The sequence below is a fragment of the Echinops telfairi genome, unplaced genomic scaffold (genome assembly GCF_000313985.2).
Source record: "Echinops telfairi isolate 266 unplaced genomic scaffold, ASM31398v2 ScPeMD7_53;HRSCAF=182, whole genome shotgun sequence".
NCBI classification, from domain to species: domain Eukaryota; kingdom Metazoa; phylum Chordata; class Mammalia; order Afrosoricida; family Tenrecidae; genus Echinops; species Echinops telfairi.
In genome coordinates this window covers 19,002,688-19,019,235 of record NW_022103951.1, presented here as the reverse complement: position 1 = coordinate 19,019,235, position 16,548 = coordinate 19,002,688, and the positions used below count along the sequence as shown (strand labels likewise).

General features: G+C 55.9%; 1 protein-coding gene across 1 annotated transcript in view; it reads left to right on the top strand.

The window, feature by feature from the left end:
• The window catches only part of SHROOM2 (shroom family member 2), a 48,007-nt gene extending 33,399 nt beyond the window's left edge, over positions 1-14,608 (top strand). Inside the window, exons 4-8 of the mRNA XM_030885795.2 lie at positions 202-861; positions 3,508-4,029; positions 5,261-5,432; positions 10,674-10,943; positions 12,157-14,608. Coding sequence (XP_030741655.2) covers positions 202-861; positions 3,508-4,029; positions 5,261-5,432; positions 10,674-10,943; positions 12,157-12,423 — 1,891 coding nt within the window. The 3' untranslated portion in view covers positions 12,424-14,608. The remainder of the gene's footprint in view (positions 1-201; positions 862-3,507; positions 4,030-5,260; positions 5,433-10,673; positions 10,944-12,156) is intronic.
• Positions 14,609-16,548: the final 1,940 nt, after the last annotated feature.

The window sequence follows — 16,548 nt, the reverse complement described above, 5'->3', positions numbered from 1 at the left end:
TCTCAAAAGTCAGGCGGGTGATCTAGTTCTGAGAACACGCACCTTGAAAGCCCCAGGGAGCACAGCCGCACCTTGCACACGTGGCGGGCTGGATGTCCGAGCTGACCCCAGGGCAGCGGCTCCCTACATGGGTGTGGGGTCCCGTGTCCTCAGGAGAGCTGAGGTGGGAGTCATTAGCTAATGGTGCCTTCTCTCTTGCAGAGTGGCCAGCACACAGCATCAGGAAAATAGTCCCTCAACAAGCGTGGAGCTGCCACATCCGTGTGCAAAGGACCAGTCTCCACCAGCTGCAGCCAGAGCTCCCCCACTGGACGCCCCCGAGAAAGGCCGGTGCCGAGCCGGGACACTGCCCCGCGACTATCGCTACCCAGTGGAAGTGGAAAGCCCAGCTGACCTGCACCCACCACCCCGAAACTTGGGACCCCCTGCCCCCAGCGTTCCCTCATCCCTGCCTGACAGAGAAAGGGACACCAGGCTGTCGAGTGCTTCCTCTGTCACGAAGCGGCTGGCCCCACTGCAGTCCCCACCACCCAAGCACGAGCCCCGGAGGTCTAAGGGGCAAGACACCACGGGGGACACCGCGGAGGGGGCTGTGCCTGCAGCCGAGGCACTGCCACCCAACCCCGTGGCCCTGGACGTGGACCGGCTGCCCCTCTTCCAGAGCCCTCCCACCCTCTCCCGGCCCCACTGTGCCCCACCGGCTGCACCCTGTGAGCATGACCGCCCACGAATGAATGCTGAGCAGGCCTGGCAGCCACCAGCAGCCACCATGGAGACCTCGCGCTCCCCATCCCCTCAGTTTGCGCCCCAGAAGCTGACCGACAAGCCCCCACTGCTCATCCAGGATGAGAGCGCCACCAGGTAAAGCCCCGGGCCAGGAACCCCACACCTCTGGGTTCTTGGAGCTTGGTTTTGAAGAAGGCCCCCTCCACCCCGGGGGCTTCCTGGGACCCTCCATGGCCATTCTGAAGGGTGGACCTCAGGCTTGTTTGGAAGGTGGCCCCATGAATAAGGACGGGGAGCCAGAACAGGGGGAGCAGCTGTGTGGTGATGTTAGCTGGGCTGTAGTAGTCTGGAGCCAACTGCAGTGTCTCGGGGAGCCAGGAGGGACTATCATGTTGGTGACAAGTGGGCGGCTCTGGCCAGGAGGGACTGTCATGATGGTGACAAGTGGGTAGCTCTGAAGGATAGTGATGGAGTGTGTCACACAGTGGTGGTGGTGGGGGCGGTGCTGGGCCTGGCTGTGTGAATCCAGCAGCTATTCACGAGCACCTGGCAGCTGCACCTGGCCTTCTGGGGCTTGCAGCTTCATTGTCCTGGGGTCCCTCCCTGTCTTGCTGTGTTCCCTTTTTATTAGATAGCACTCAGCACTGAGGTTCAGGGCCCACCCCACCCCTGCAGGCCTCCTGATCATAACAGAGGAAGCCCTTCTTTCCATGCAGGGTTCGGGAGCAGGCCTTGATGTGTCGTCTTTGAGGCAGCTCCATCCATGTTGCCAGGTGTCATCCCGTCAGTCCTGACCCCGAGCAGCCCCGTGCTTAACAGAACAGAAAACTGCCCGGCCCCACACCACCTCGACAATGGTGCTTGTGTCTGAGCCCAGGGGTGCAGCTATGGGGTCCGTCCATCTCATCGAGGCCTTCCTCTCCTTCACTGCCCCTTCACTTTACCAAACACGGTGTCCTTCTCTAGGGGCGGGTCTCTCCCGACGACATGCCCGAAGTACACGAGAGGAAGCCTCGTCATCCCTGCCTGCAAGGAGCACTCTGGCCATATTTCTCCCCAGACACATCAGTTCATCCTTTTATCAATCCCTGGTAGTTTCAATCTTCCGTATTCTCCTCCAGCACCACAATTGTCTTAGGTTTGCACATGTCTCCAGTAAGCCCTGGTGGCAACGTGGGTTACGTGTGGGTATGCTAACCGAAAGGTCAGCAGTTCAAAACCACCAGCTGCTCCGAGAGAAAAAGATAAGGCTTTGTGCATCCGTAAAGAGTTACACCCTGGAGACTCACGGGGCAGTTCTTCCCTGTCTGTCCGAGTTGGAACGGACTTGATGGCAGTGGGTTTGGTTCTTGGTTTAAGCCCTCCTTGTTTTCCCAAGTTAGGACAGTGTTGAGACGTCTGTGAAAAACTAGATAAAATAAAGACATTGGCTCTTTTACTGGTTGTTGCTGGAGGATGGGAACCCGAACCAAAGCCCTGCTTGTTGCCATCCAATTGTCTCCAACTAGTAGTGACCATTAAGGACACCCTGGAGGTGTCCAACGGGCAGCAGCTCTGGAAGAGCCGCACTAGTGGCACAGGAGCTAAGCGCTTGGCTGCTAAAAGAAGGGTCAGCGCGTGGCTCAGGCCACCAGCTGCTCTGGGTCACTGGTAGGTGCAGAGTGCCCGCCTTGCGGATGGCAGTGGATGCTTAACCACTGTGGCACCAGGACTTCTTCAGGAGTCGGGGGAATGCACAGAACTCTCACTGTAGCCTCTGCTGGGCGGTGAGCACTCCGACCACCACCACCCCTAGGAGCGGGCCTTCCTGGCCTCGGGGAAATGCAGGGAAGCACCACTGGACTTTACGAAAGGAAGGACAAGTTGCTCCTGGCCACAAAGCCAGTGTGCACCGTTTGTGGCAGAGTCTTACTGCACTGGTGCAACATGCTGTGTAATGCGGGCAGTGAGTGGATCCTGGCCACAGGGAGGCTGGTGGGGGGCCTGGGAGTAGGGGTGGAGTGTAGGCCTGTAGCGATGGCATCTGGGAGAGGGAGCGGAGTGTTAAGAAGTCTGTGTGGGACCTTGAAGGTGGTGGGGGGCCACCCTGGAAGGCGAGGCAGGGGCCTGTGGTAGAAAGGGTAGAGTGTTGGGAGGGGGTCCTGGGCCAAGGGGTAGAGTGTAGCAAGCTGGGGCTCAGGGGACCATGGAAAAATGGGTGGACTGTAAGGAGGTAGGGCAGGAACTGGAGGCAGGGCAGCAGCCCTGGGAAAAGGGGTAAAGTGTAGGGAGGCTGGAATGCAGGACAGGGGTCCTGGAAGCGTGGGTTGAGTGTAGCGAAATGGGGTGGGGAGGTGGGTGGTGCACTGCAGGTTAGGTACAGGTACACAGGCACCTGTGAGAAGAAATCCGAGGGGGGCTGGGCGGTGCCCAGTGAGAGTGCATCCAGGTTTGTAGAAGCACGCAGCCGTGGTGCCCCTGAGGATGTGCCCAGGACTGGCATGCCAGCCCCGGCACTCCGGAACTCTACAACACGACCCACTAAGCACAGCTGTCCCTACTGAAGCCAATGTAGTGGCTTTATAAGTCGTGTCCTTGAGCTGAAAACGGGCGGCCCAGAGGCCCCGGCCGCTGAGGACCAGGGATCAAAGCTAAGGGGCAGGGGCATCCTGGCCCTCCAGGATGCGCTCCTGGCTGCAGCTGCAGGGCCAGGGGTTGGGCGTGAGGGCGCTTGAAGTTAGCAACCCCTGGCAGGGAGGGAGGGCAGACCCGCAGTGCCTTCTACTGGAACTCTCGCTGCAGGATCGAGCGGGTGATGGACAATAACACGACGGTGAAGATGGTGCCCATCAAGATCGTGCACTCGGAGAGCCAGCCCGAAAAGGAGAGCCGCCAGGGCCTGGCACGACCCACTGAGCCGCCCGCCCTACCCACCGGGCTGGGGCGCGACCAGATCAAGACGCTGAGCTCGGGGGGCAACTCGTACTCCCGCTTCTGCGTGTACACACGGCAGGGTGCGGAGCCTGGGGAGCCCTCTCGCAGCCAGCCCCCCGCCCCCGAGAGCCGTGCCTCGCCTGCAGGGCTGGGCTATGGGAAGGGCCGAGAGAAGACGGAGGAGGACCTCAAATCCGAGGAGCTGGCCCGCGAGATCGTCGGCAAGGACCGCTCCCTGGCTGACGTCCTGGACCCCAGCGTGAAGATGAAGACCACCATGGACCTGATGGGGGGCATCTTCCCCAAGGCTGAGCTTCTCCTGGAAGAGGCCCAGCAGCGGAGAAAGCTGCACCCCAAAGCACCCTCCCCTCGGACCCTGGAGGAGGACAAGTGAGCACCACGCCCCAACCCCACCCCCAGCTGGCCTTGGGCCACTGCCTTCTTGCTTGCTGTCTGTCTGTCAGGACACAGGAGTGTGTGTGTGCGTGTATGTGGTGGGGGGGAGTTGGGAAGAGGCGGGGTGACGGTCACCTGCTTCCAGCATGGCCTTTGGGGTAGGGTGTCCAGGAGGGCTTCAGGGTCGCCCCAGCTTGTCACGCTGTGATGCTTTCAGACATGGAGCAGAGGGTGTCACCTGGTTGGGGGGAGGGCCATTACTCCAGGGCCTGGGAGAGATGAGAAAGGACCTAGTAACCAGCGTTGTCAGCGTGGGGTGTTTCCTTTAGAACACTGCCGAGGTCTCCCTTCATAAGCCAGCGGTCAAGTGGGGGGGCCTCTGCCAAGACCTGCAGTCATTTCCAGCTGTCAGGACTAGGGTGGGGGCCCACGCAGAGATGCTGTGCGCCCCCAGGTGACACCCTCTGCTCCCTGCCCAGGGCAGCCCACACAGGCTCGAGCTGCACGGCTGCCGGTTGCTGTCGAGAGTGCATGCCCATGCATGGTGATTCTGCACTTACAGATGCAAGCGTGGGTCCAGGGGCGTTCCCTGTCATGAATGGGTGGCCAGGCCTTTCTTCTGAGGCACCTGAGGGTGGGCTCAGATGGCCGTTCGTTCGGCTGGTGTCAAGCAGATCAGACTTGCACCAGGGCCAGCTTGGGAGTGTGTTCAGTAGGTTGTTTACTTTTTATTCACACAGAGGTGGCTGAATTGGTTTCTCTTAGTTTGCGGGATAGCCCTTTGCTGCATTGCTCAGCCAGCAGTGAGATGACAAAGACACAAACTCTCCTTTCCTGGTTGGGCAGGGGGTGGGGGTGGGGGGGGTCACTGTGCAGTCATTGGCACAGAACAAAGAGAATAGGACTGCACTGACCCAAGAAGTAGGGAACAGGAGCTGTTGGCCACACACACCTTTCCCTGGCTCTGGCTCCGGGTGGGTTTGAACTGTGAATCTCTCAGTTAGTAGTTGGACATGCAACTGTTTTGTCTTCCAGCGACTCCTCAAGCTTGATCTATTTGGCACGACCTTTGGAAGTCATTGTAACCTTGCCCCTCCCTGTCAGCATCTGTCCCCCTGACTGGTGTCCTCGCATTATTGCTGCTACATACTTGCCACACCCGGGTGGGTGCTAGGGGCACGGTCAGGCAGACCATCTCAGCGAGTAACCTTCTGATGTCCCCCAGGAAAGAGGAGTCGGGTGCAGCGACGACCCTGTCCCTGACCACCAACTCCATATACTACAGCACTTCTGCCGCCAAGGCAGAGATGCTGCTCAAGATGAAGGACCTGCAGGGGCAGCAGCAAGCCGAGGAGGACACAGCCAGCGACCTGGACCATGACCTTGCTGTGAAAAAGGTGGGCACGTAGCCCCACGCAGCCCAAGGGGCAGCTCACAGTACACAGCCCGAGGGGGGAGCCCCAGCCCTTACGCAGCAGAGGGGACAGCTCACAGCTCCAGCCCTCATGCAGCTTGGGGGGCAGCAGGCTGTGGTAGCTCCACATCAGCTGGCAGCCCAAGCCTCAACCATTATTGCTCAGCCAGCTAAATTGTCATTGTTCCATTTTGATCTGCCCCTTCTACACCCAGGCAGCTCCAGGGAGGCTCTCACCTCAGGCCTGCCCTCTGCGTACGTGTATCCCTCTCTGCTGAGCCACACGCTCTCTCAGTCTGGGCTCATTCTGCACAAGGGTAGCTATGGTATTTGGTCTGTTGTGTGTAGCACAGTGCTGTTGGCCAGCGCAGTGTGAGTTGTACAAATCCTAATCACTATCCTTCATCTTGTTTTGTGTCACCCACTTACCATTGGGGTCCGCTCTGCCCTGGGTGCCTGCGTGTGCCAGAAGAACAACGCAGATTTCCATCGACTAACCCTTTGGAAGTTGTCTGCCAGTTCTGTCTTTCAAGGGGTCTCTGTGTGGACTTGAATGTCCATTCTTTGGTTAGCAGCGGAGTGCATGGACCGGTTACACCCCTCGGGGGTTTCTCGCGGTGGTGGTCAAGTTGGTCCGGGCTCAGAGGGAGCCCGGGCACAGCAGAAGGAAGTGCTGCCAGTCCCGCGCCGTCCTCACCACCATGGCTGGGTCTGAGCCCCTCGATGCAGCACCTGTGCGGTGTCCAGCTCATCTCCAAGTTACCATGCAGCCTCTCCTGCTCCGGGGCCTCGTAGCCCTCACATGTCTAGAGTATGTCTCCCCAGCCCGACTGATTCTGAGGAGCGCCCGCCCGTCTGTGGCTCCTGGCTGGGCGTGGTGCACTCGCTGTTCTTCACGAACTCCTACATTCCAGGGCAGGACTTCTGCACGCGCCCTTGCTTATTGTCCACCATGCACATGCATAGGAGGCAGATGAACATGCCATGGCTTAGGGCAGCTGCATCTTTGCTCTTTACATGCAAAAGAGGTCCTGTGCAGCAGGTGTGCTCAGTGCAGTTTATGGTTTGTCTCGACTGTTGCTTCCATAGGCACCGATTGTGCATCTAAGTAAAAGGAACAACTTCAACATTGGTCGGTATTCCTGGGCATATTTTCATTTTTAGCCTTATTCCCACGGGTGAAAAGAACCCTGCTTGCATAGTGGTTATGTATGGACTGCTTGCTAACTGCAGGGTCCGTAGTTTAAAGTTTCCAGCTGCTCTGAGAGGAACAGATGAGGCTTTTTACCCATGTAAAACAAGAGCTACACCTCAGAAACCCAGGGGGGCAGTCCTACCCTGTCCTATGGGTCACTGGGTCGGCGTTGACTCAGGCAGTGAGTTTGGTTTTCTGAGTTTGGTTCTGAGGGTGGTGCAGTGAATCACCTGACATGCCTCTCCTGCTAGCCATTGTCTTTGTAATTCCCACCAAATGGCTGAGTAGGCCTATGCAAAGAGAAGTGTCTGTTGCCCCACCCCAACGGGCCTGAGTAGCTCGCTGATAATGTAACTAAGAAACATGGCACCCACGTGGGGTGGTGGGGTCGTGCCAAGGGGGTGTATGGAACTCTACCTTGAGGATTGGCCAGTTTACCATCCTGCAAGATTTAAAAATGAACCATCTCAGAAGGAGAGGTTGAGATTTCACTACCATGAAGGAGTAGAGCGAGTCTTTTGGACCCCGAGATCTCTGTGTACTGGAACTCCTCAATCCAGGAGAGAGAGAAGAGAGAGCAGCAGAGGAAGAGAGCCAAGAGGGTGAGACAAAGCAGGCCCACTGAGCGAGTGAGAAAGCTGAGGGCCTTGAGGGCCTTGGGGAGGAGACTTGCTTGGAGGTATTTTTGGAGAGCTGGGTTTGCCAACCCATGGAGCTAGAGCTGAGTGCTGGCCAAGTAAGGCTTACCACTAGATAGACATGGAGTGCCTTTGGAGCATTTTTCAATAGAGCTGAAAGAGCTTTGCCATGTTGCCCAAATGGGGTCAAGGCCAAAGGAACACAAGGTGGAGAGGCTAAGGACCAGAGAGCTGTGTGTGCGCATGGCTAACTGAAGAACTGTATCCTGAGCATTTCTGATCCTGAATTGTAATCTGCCACTTCCCTGAGGGCCCTATAACAGCAAGTATTGTCTGTGAGCTCTCTGTGACCATTACATTTCAGAGCCCAGCAGAAACGTAGAATGCTGTGGCACTGTGCGTCTGGCATGAGGCTGCTAACCTCTAGGTCAACCATTCAAATCCAGCAGCAGCTCTGCCCAAGAAAGATGAAGCTGCCTGCTCCCATAAAGATAGACAGTCCAAAAACCCTGTGTAGAATTGCTGTGAGTTGGAAACAATTCCATGACAGTGGGATTGGTGTCGGGATACTACCCAAATGATGCAGTGGAACCAGTACGGAGGGGACCCAATGACTGTGGGGGGATGGGGGGGTCTAGCTGAGCATATGTCACGCAGAGCTGGTGGCAGTGGCACGCTGCTCTAACCCACAGCACTTTTCTCCTTACCATTGGTGCTTTTCTTGTCGTGTCTGAGTGAACAACACATCGTCGCCTGCCCTCAGTGGGGGAGGTTGGCTGGCAGAAAGATGGCTGTGCTTGTTAGACAGTGATGTGAGCAAAACCCGCCCGCTGTCCTACAGAGCTGCCCCTGGCCTTTCTCTCCGTGGTGAGCCACATGGGGGAGACCAGGTTCGCTTCCTCTTGTGCAGGCACCACCTGACTGCCAGCGCCAGCTTATGTGCTGCGGCGACCCTGAGCAGCTTTCAGCTGATATCCCCATCACACAGGGTAGGAGGAAAGTGGGGCCAGATCTGAAAGCCAGCCTGAATGGCCCACACAGCAGCTCAGTGCCCCATGGCTGGGTGCCGTTTGTTGTATGTGAGGTCACCGTGAGTCCTGTTGACCAGCAGGAGCCGACTGAAACAGTGACAATGACTGAAGAGGGGCATTGCTGTCTCCAATGTCTGGTAGGCCAGTGGCCATCGCCTCATCCGTGATAGCACTTCGTTGTTCAGGGGCCCAGGCACTTCTTTATCACTCGTGCCTTTAAAATCTGGTCATTTTCACACAACTCACTGCCATGGACTCAATGCTGACCCATAAAGACCCAATAGGACAGAGTAGTGCTGCCCTGTGGGCTTCCAGACTAATCCTAAGCTTATAAGAGTAGAAATCCTTGCCTTTCTACTGCAGAGCGGCTGCAGGTTTTGAACCGTAGAACTTGCAGTTCGCAGCCCAGTGTGTAACCATTCTGCCACCAGGGCTCATCCGTTAAGGTGAAATTCGTGCACTGCCTTCAGCACTGGCTTTTGGGCTCCCTGGCATGCATTGCTGCGCAGTCACGTACAGGAGCCCTGGGCACCGTGGTGAGGCTCCTGGCTGCAGACAGAAAGGTTGCCAACCCCATAGCTCCACAGGACACAAGGCCCAGCAGTTTGCGCTCATCAAGATGAGCGCCTTGGAAACCCAGAGGTTTCTGCTCTGTGTAACCGCGTCACGATGGGTCAGGTTCCACTGGCCAGCAGTGAGATTTCTCAGTTGGTAAGTATGCCTTGAAGATCCTTGTTGAAAAATGAAAGGTTTATTTTTCCAAATACCACAGGTCTCGTGTTATGGCTCTAGAAGCCCTTTATCACCTGGTGTGTGGAAGACTTTTCTTAGGTCATGCATTTTGGTACAGGCCACAGACATGAGATTTTGTGTCTGAACAAACAGATTGTCCCAGTGTGAAGCATGTAGGTGTCACGTTGTTTCTGCGGGGTTGGAACAGAGTGAACTTTCAGTACCACTAATGGGCCATGCCTGCAGCTTGATCTAACCAGGCGTGGCCTCTTTGTTTCTCTCAAAATGCGGTCATCTAACCACCTCAGAAGGACAGTATGTCGATCCACTTCTGGAAAGTCTGCCTTAGAAAGCCCCAAGGAGCCCAGTTCCACTCTGACAGCCATGGGTCACCATGGGTCATCATCACCTGGCTCTGAGTCCTTGGGTAACCACTCACCTGCCAACTGACAGATTAGCAGTTCAAATCTACTAACCACTCCTTGGGAGAAAGCTGTGGCCCTGTGCCTCCATGACGGTGCTGGAAACCCTAGGGGGCAGTTCTTGGCTGTCCTGTAGGGTTGCTTTTAGTTTGCATTGACTCCACAGTGCTGGGTCTGGCTCCTTTGAGGGTGGTGGTGGTGCTGAGGGTTAAGTATGCTCAGTTGCTAATCAAAAGCTTAGAGCAGCAGTTCTCAACCTGTGGGTCGCGACCCCTTTAGGGGTTGAACGGACCGACGCTTTCACAGGGGTCGCCTAAGACCACCAGAAAACACATATTTCTGATGGTCGTAGGAACTGAGACACTGCTTCTCTGTCAGTCTCCAGTTGGGTCCACCCACAAGCAGATACACCCACATACGAGTACCCGGTGTGAAGACTGTTACCCATGCAACACCATGCTTCAAGGCAAAATTTCATTTATTTGTCATTAGAAATAAATATTTCACAAGATATAATAACGTATTGCTTTTGTGATAAATCACTATGCTTTAATTATGTTTAATTTGTAACAATGAAAATACATCCTGCCTGTCAGATATCTACAATTCATCACAGTAGCAAAATGACAGTGATGAAGTAGCAAGGAAAATAATGTTATGGTTGGGTGTCCCCACCACGTGGTGAGCGGTATGAAAGTGCTGCAGTATTAGGAAGGTTGAGAACCACTGGGTAGAGCTTCAAGTCTCCCCAGGGGTGCTTCAGAAGGAAGGCCTGGCAGCCTGTTTCCAAAAAGTCGCCCAGGGGAAACAGTGTGGGCCACACTGCTTCTCAGACACATACTGGGGTCCCCAGGACTTGGAGCCGGCTCAGTGATCACTGCCTGCTTATTTGGATTTGTGTTAGTTGTGTGAATCTCATCGTAAAAGCCCGGCGCCTTAATAGTGCTGTAGTCCATTCTGATGCATAGCGACCCTGTCAGCGGTAGAACCGCCCCCCAGGATTTCTACATCTGTGGTGGTTTTCATGGAAGCAGACTAGCCTCACCTTTTTCCTCCGGGGCTGCCAGTGGGTTTGAACCTGCGACCTTTGGGAGAGTAGCCCAGGGGTCCTTTCTTTATATGCTGTAGAAGGGAGCTCTCCCCGTGGGGTGGCCTGCGTGCATGCTGGGGAGCCTGACTGCCATCTCTCTGGCCCGCGCACAGCAGGAGCTCATCAGCAGCATTGGACGCAAGCTTCAGGTACTGCGGGAGGCCCGGAAGGCCCTGCTGGAGGACATCCAGGCCAACAACGCACTCGGGGACGAGATGGAGGCCATCGCCAAGGATGTCTGCAAGCCCAATGAGTTCGACAAGTTCCGCATGTTCGTTGGGGACCTGGACAAAGTGGTCAACCTTCTGCTGTCCCTGTCAGGCCGCCTGGCACGCGTGGAGAACGCGCTCAATAACCTGGATGACAATGCTGCTCCTGGCGACCGGGTAACCTTACTCACGGCGCACTGGGCGGGAGGGGAAGTGGCCCCTGAGAGGTGGAGCCAGGGGCTGTGCCCACGGCCCCTTGCATCCCGGCCAGTTCACACAGAACCTGCCCTCCTACAAGGTGCTATTAGAACGCCAGGCCCCCCTTTTGGAAAACCGGGTCTCATTGGGTGGAGCATGTGGTGAGTGGCTGAGCCTGAAAGGGGAGACACCATGTGTTTTCAAAGCTGTAACCTTCCGGACACAGGCCGTCAGGATGTTTACTGAGGAGGCGTCCCTGGGTGGGTTTGAACCACCAACCTTCCGGTGGTTAATTCAGCCATATCATGTGCCCAACCTAGGACCACCCCCTCCTTGAAGGAACAGCTTCCCAGTAAGATGTGGGGATGTGATTCACCACCACTGCCCGGCAGGGCAGCCTTGGTCTTCAGGAGGAGCTGTGGCTCCTCTTGACATCTTTCGTGCCCCCTGGTCATCCTGCTATCGTCTTCTCCTGGGCAGTGCCCTTTCTGTACCTTTCCTTTACCCACGTGTAAGCATGCGACCCCACCCAGCGGTCACCGAGTGACTCCAGCTCCAGCCGGGTGGGGCGAGGGGGTGTCACAGTAGAACTGTGCCGGGATTGCAGGCCTCAACCATGGGGGTCGCCCATGGACTCCTCTCCAGGCCTGTGTCAAAGCCAGGGTCATAGGCCGTGGGCCCACCCCTGCCATGTTCCTGCTAGCCTTGGGAGGTCTGAGCGAGCCAGCTGGCCGGCCGGCTGGCTCTGCATTCGCTGCATGGCAGCCTCCTCTGTCTGAGTAGAACTGGGTTCCACAGACTTTAAAGTGGTTGTTCCCATCCTACCCCCCGCCTCTGTCACCAAGCCTTCCTTCCTGATACCCCTGGGTGGATTCGAATTACCCACCTTTGGGTCACCAGCTGATCGGGTTGACTGTACTGGCCCCACAGACTGTAGGTGGGGTGCCCAGGAACCCCGGGGGGCAAACAGGTACTGGGATGGACCAGATGTTGCAGTGGGCCCCTGCAGCCACCCTAAGGCAAGCTCTGCCCACACCACACACCTGAGGACTTGGTGTGCCAAGCCCTTTGGGTTTCTCTCTGGCCCTCCACGCGGGGGGACCTAGGGACCCGGGAGTCAGCTGGGCGGCATCTGTGGGAGCCTTTCCGTGGAGCGGTGGGCCTGCCTGACTGGGTGTCTCTGCCTCCACAGCAGTCGCTGCTGGAGAAGCAGAGGGTCCTGACCCAGCAGCATGCCGATGCCAAGGAGCTCAAGGAGAACCTGGACCGGCGGGAGCGCATCGTGTCCGACATCCTGGCCAGCTACCTCAGCGAGGACAGCCTGGCGGACCACAAGCACTTTGTGAAGATGAAGTCGGCCCTCATCATCGAGCAGCGGGAGCTGGAGGACAAGATCCACCTGGGCGAGGAGCAGCTCAAGTGCCTGCTGGACAGCCTGCCACCGGAGCGCGCCAAGTAGGGGCCGGCGGTGGCGGCGGCGGACGGGGACAGGCCAGCCCGGTGCCACCCCGGACAGAGCACCCCGCAAGGCGAATCTGAGGAAAGCAATACGCCCTTGTCTGCCGGGTGCTTTATCTCACTGTTCCATTCCCCAGGGCACTGTGGGTGCCCGGAGTTCCGTCTGTTGTCCCCTGGTCTTCAGATGTTGTGCTGACTACTGGGGGCTCCCGGGACGATTGCCGTCCCAGCCTGTCACTTGGGGGCACAGTCACCACATGGGTTTTGTCCCTGCCCCAGCAGTGGCATGCGCGCAAGCCGCACTCCTCTCTTACGGAGCTCGCTCCACCCAGCACCACTGCGCGATGCTAATGAAAACGTACAGCTGCACGGGGCGGGTCATATCCTATTGGTTAAAGCCAGCTGTGAAACAAACAGCTGTTCTTACTCCGACAGAAGTCCCTGGGCAATGCGGTGGCGCAGGCGCACGCACTCACGGCCCAGCGCACACAGGTGCACAGCAGACAGGTAGCCGGGGTGCTCCCCGCGGTCAGGCACAATTCAGAGGCCGTTTCCCGCCAAGCTAATTACCTGTGTGTGTCTAGTGTTAATGTGCTTGTTGGATCTTTCTTTCAGGAGACCAAGTTAATACGTTTAAATTATGTCCCAGCCCTCTGTTCCGTGTGTGGCTGCTTCCCTGAGTTTTGTTGCTTCCCCATACCTGTGACCTTGCTCTTAGAGAACATTCCTTTGCTGGTCGGAACCACCCTCTGGTCTCCAGGGGGCCGTCCTGTGAGTCCAACCAGCACTAAACTCCGTCTTGCTTTGCCACAGCCCTGAGAGGCTGGGTACCCCCTCGGATTGCTGGCAATGCCGGGATTCCAGAGCGAGTTTTAAAGTGGAAACACTACAGCCTGACCCTGCTTCCCAATTGAGAAGCCACAGTTGCAGGAACAAACATGCAAACTGCAGTCTGACAGGACTTGTCTCCGGAGAGTGTCAGGAATGCTCCAGGTGCAGCAGTAAAAACACAAAGGGCCCAACCAGAAAATGGGCGGAAGACTTGAACAGGCCTTCACCAAAGAGCACACACGCACGGCTGATGCACAGAGAAAGACTTTCAGCTTCCTAGAGGTGGAGCCTCCTGATATCATCTCACGATTGTAGAGTGATGTGTTTCTTCAGAAGATTCCATCCAGTTAAATGCATGGTTCACAGTGATTGAGTCCCTGGGATCCCTTCTTGTGTAAGTGATATTAGGACATTGATTATATAGTAAGGGATCATTTTAGTCACAGCCTGATTTGCATAAACAAGGTGACCAGCAGGTGGGTTGGCACCCATGGGTCCGCAATGAGCACAGCCTTACCAAAGCACACGGCAGTTGTAAGGGGCAGGAATGGACACTGTGCCTGCCGCTGGCTGTGGGCTGACATGAGCAGCCCCTACCTGGGCGCCTCGGGGAAGGTGAGCACCTGCCAGTCCCTTTACAGCTGCAGCAGCAGCAGCCTCCCGGGTCAGAAAGCCGCATGCTCTTTCACGTGTTGGCATTGCCTCCAAGTCAGCACTTAAATCACTTGCTGTGTGACCTGGTCATATACTGAGAGATGGAGTCAACTGTCCCCAAGCTCCAGTCTCTCCAGAGCAGACACGAGCTAGGTGAGGACAAAACTTGGAACCTTCCACCTGTGACACCCCCCCACCCAAGTCCCCCAACCCATGTGGTATTGTTACCATCCTGACATTGTGTGTAAACTGTGAGTAATAGAATCTCTTTTTGTCTCCAGCCTTCTGATTTTATTTTATATATATAGCAATATAGCCGGCTGTATTATCCTCTTTCCAAAGCACATTTCATCACCAGCGCCCTGTCCCTCCCACTCAGTGCCACATCGATGTCTGGTCGGGGCCCAGAGATTCCCGGGAGTCGAGGTTGATACTCTGTATATACTTCTAACCTTGCAAATACCAACCATCTGGTGCTCGGGCCTCTCCCGGCTTCCTGGAGCAGGGCAGCTCCTCAGTTCCATGTGTCCGAGCTTACTGGGGAGCCTCCTCTGAGCGAAGTTTCCCTCTGGAAATTGCCTCAGCGTTCTGCAGCCCACAGTGTGGACAACGTGAACAAATTTCATGCTTGACACTTGCCATGTCCCTATCAACAGATTCTCTTGCCTGATTGTAACAAAGTAATAAATTGTTGGTGTGAAGCAGAGTGTCTTATTGACTCATACTCCATCTTTTAAAAATGTGACGTTTCCCCACCATGCGTCAGGACCCTCAACCATGGGGTGCATTTTGTTTTGGGGTTTTTTTGGAGTGAGTTTTGTATTCAGTGCTGCATTGTGTGGCATTGGAGCTCCCCTATTACCAATCCTGCTCAGGCTGACCCAATTGTACTTGGGGCACAGGCTGTAGCAGTTCGCTTGTGCTGCAATAAGGCTCCGAAACAAACCCCTCAAATCACAGTGAGGTAAGTGGAGAGTTTGTTGGGCTCTTGAGTCTATAGGTCTGCAGGCTGGTGTAGGCAAAGCTGTGCTCCACACACCCTCTCCCTTGGGGCAGGCGGGCGGGCCATCCTGGGTTGGTCCTGGGTGGGTCTGTGGCAGCTGCCTCAGAGAATGCACCCAGTCACAAAGGTGCTCTTCACGTCTTTGAGGGCATCTCATTTGCTGCCCTGCCACCAGGAGTGCCTGGGTGCTGCAAGCAGGGCATGAGCTGAGCTGCCAACCTAAGGGGTGGAAATTCAAGTTCATCAGGCAGTGCCTCGAAAGCAAGGCCTGGTCATCTACTTCTGGAAAATTGGCCACTGCAAACCCTGTGGAGGATGGTTCTACTCTGACACACAGGGGTGGTGCAATTCACGGTCAATGGCAACTGTTTTTAACCTATTGTCCAAGGAAGGAGCCCTGGGGACAGTGGGTCAGGAGTTGGGTCTCTAACTAAAAGGGTGACAGTTTGAGCACCTTAGCTGCTCTGCAAGAGAGGGGAGGCAGTCTGTTCTTGTAAAGACTTAGAGCCTGGAAAGCCCTATGGGGCATTGCTCTGAGTTGGACTGGACTTAATGGTTGCCAGTGCTGGTGGTATCGGTCAAAGCGAGTCACCTGCTTTGGTGGAGGGAGGTGTGTGTAGTCTGGAAGGGGTGAGGACGTGACACCTGGTGGACCCTGCCTCCCACACCAGTCATTGCCCTCTGGATGAAGATCCCTTTGGGCTTCTGGGCTCTGGGGTCTCAGACCTGGCTACCTCCTAGTCATCCAGCTTCGAGCTCACCCTGTGGTCCCAGGGCCTCACTCTCCTCCTTTGTGCTATAACCAACGTGGAGTTCACACCAAACCAGGTGCCTTCAAGCTGACATCAACCTATACCCACCACCTGCCTGTCACGAGAGCTGTGCCCACGGGTAATGAGTGGTTCAACTTGTGCACAAAGATTACAACATCTTTCTGCTTCCCGGGTACCCCTGGGTGAACTCAAACTGCCAATCGTGTCCTTAGTGGTCAAGCATGTGATTGTTTGCACCACCCAGAGATTTTTAGGATCATGTGTTAAGGAGCCCTGGTGGCCCAGTGGTTATGTGTTGGGCTGCGATCCAGAAGGCCAGCTGTTGGAGACCCCCAGCTAATCCATGGGAGAAAGACGGGGCTTTCTACTGCCATCAACAGTGACAATCTCGGGAACTCGCGGGGGCAGTTCTATGCTGTCCTACATGGTGCCTATGAGTTGGCCTGGACTCACAAGACAAGCAGTGAGGTGGTTTGTGGCTTTTTGTTGGTGGTGTTTTGTGGTGTTGTTTAAAGCGCATGGAAATCATAGCTGGCTAGGCAAAGCACTGGCCACCATTCCTATTTTTCTCCTCTATCGATCTTCAAGGCCTGCAGAATCCTCGGTGGGAACAACTGGAGAGTCACAATGAACTCTTCCAGCTTATGAGCTGCGACAGGTATCTTGTCTGTCCTGAAGCAGATTGGTTGGAGTGAAGGGCAGATGATTGGTGGTGGAGTCTTTTAAAATAAAACCTGCTTGTAAGTTAGGTCGAAGAGGGACCCTGTATTTCAGATGGAGACAAGTACACAACAGTTAAACGAGCTGAGACTACTAGGTTTAATTTCTGCGCTTGCTTCTTAGACCCTTCTTCAGGCCTGCCTCC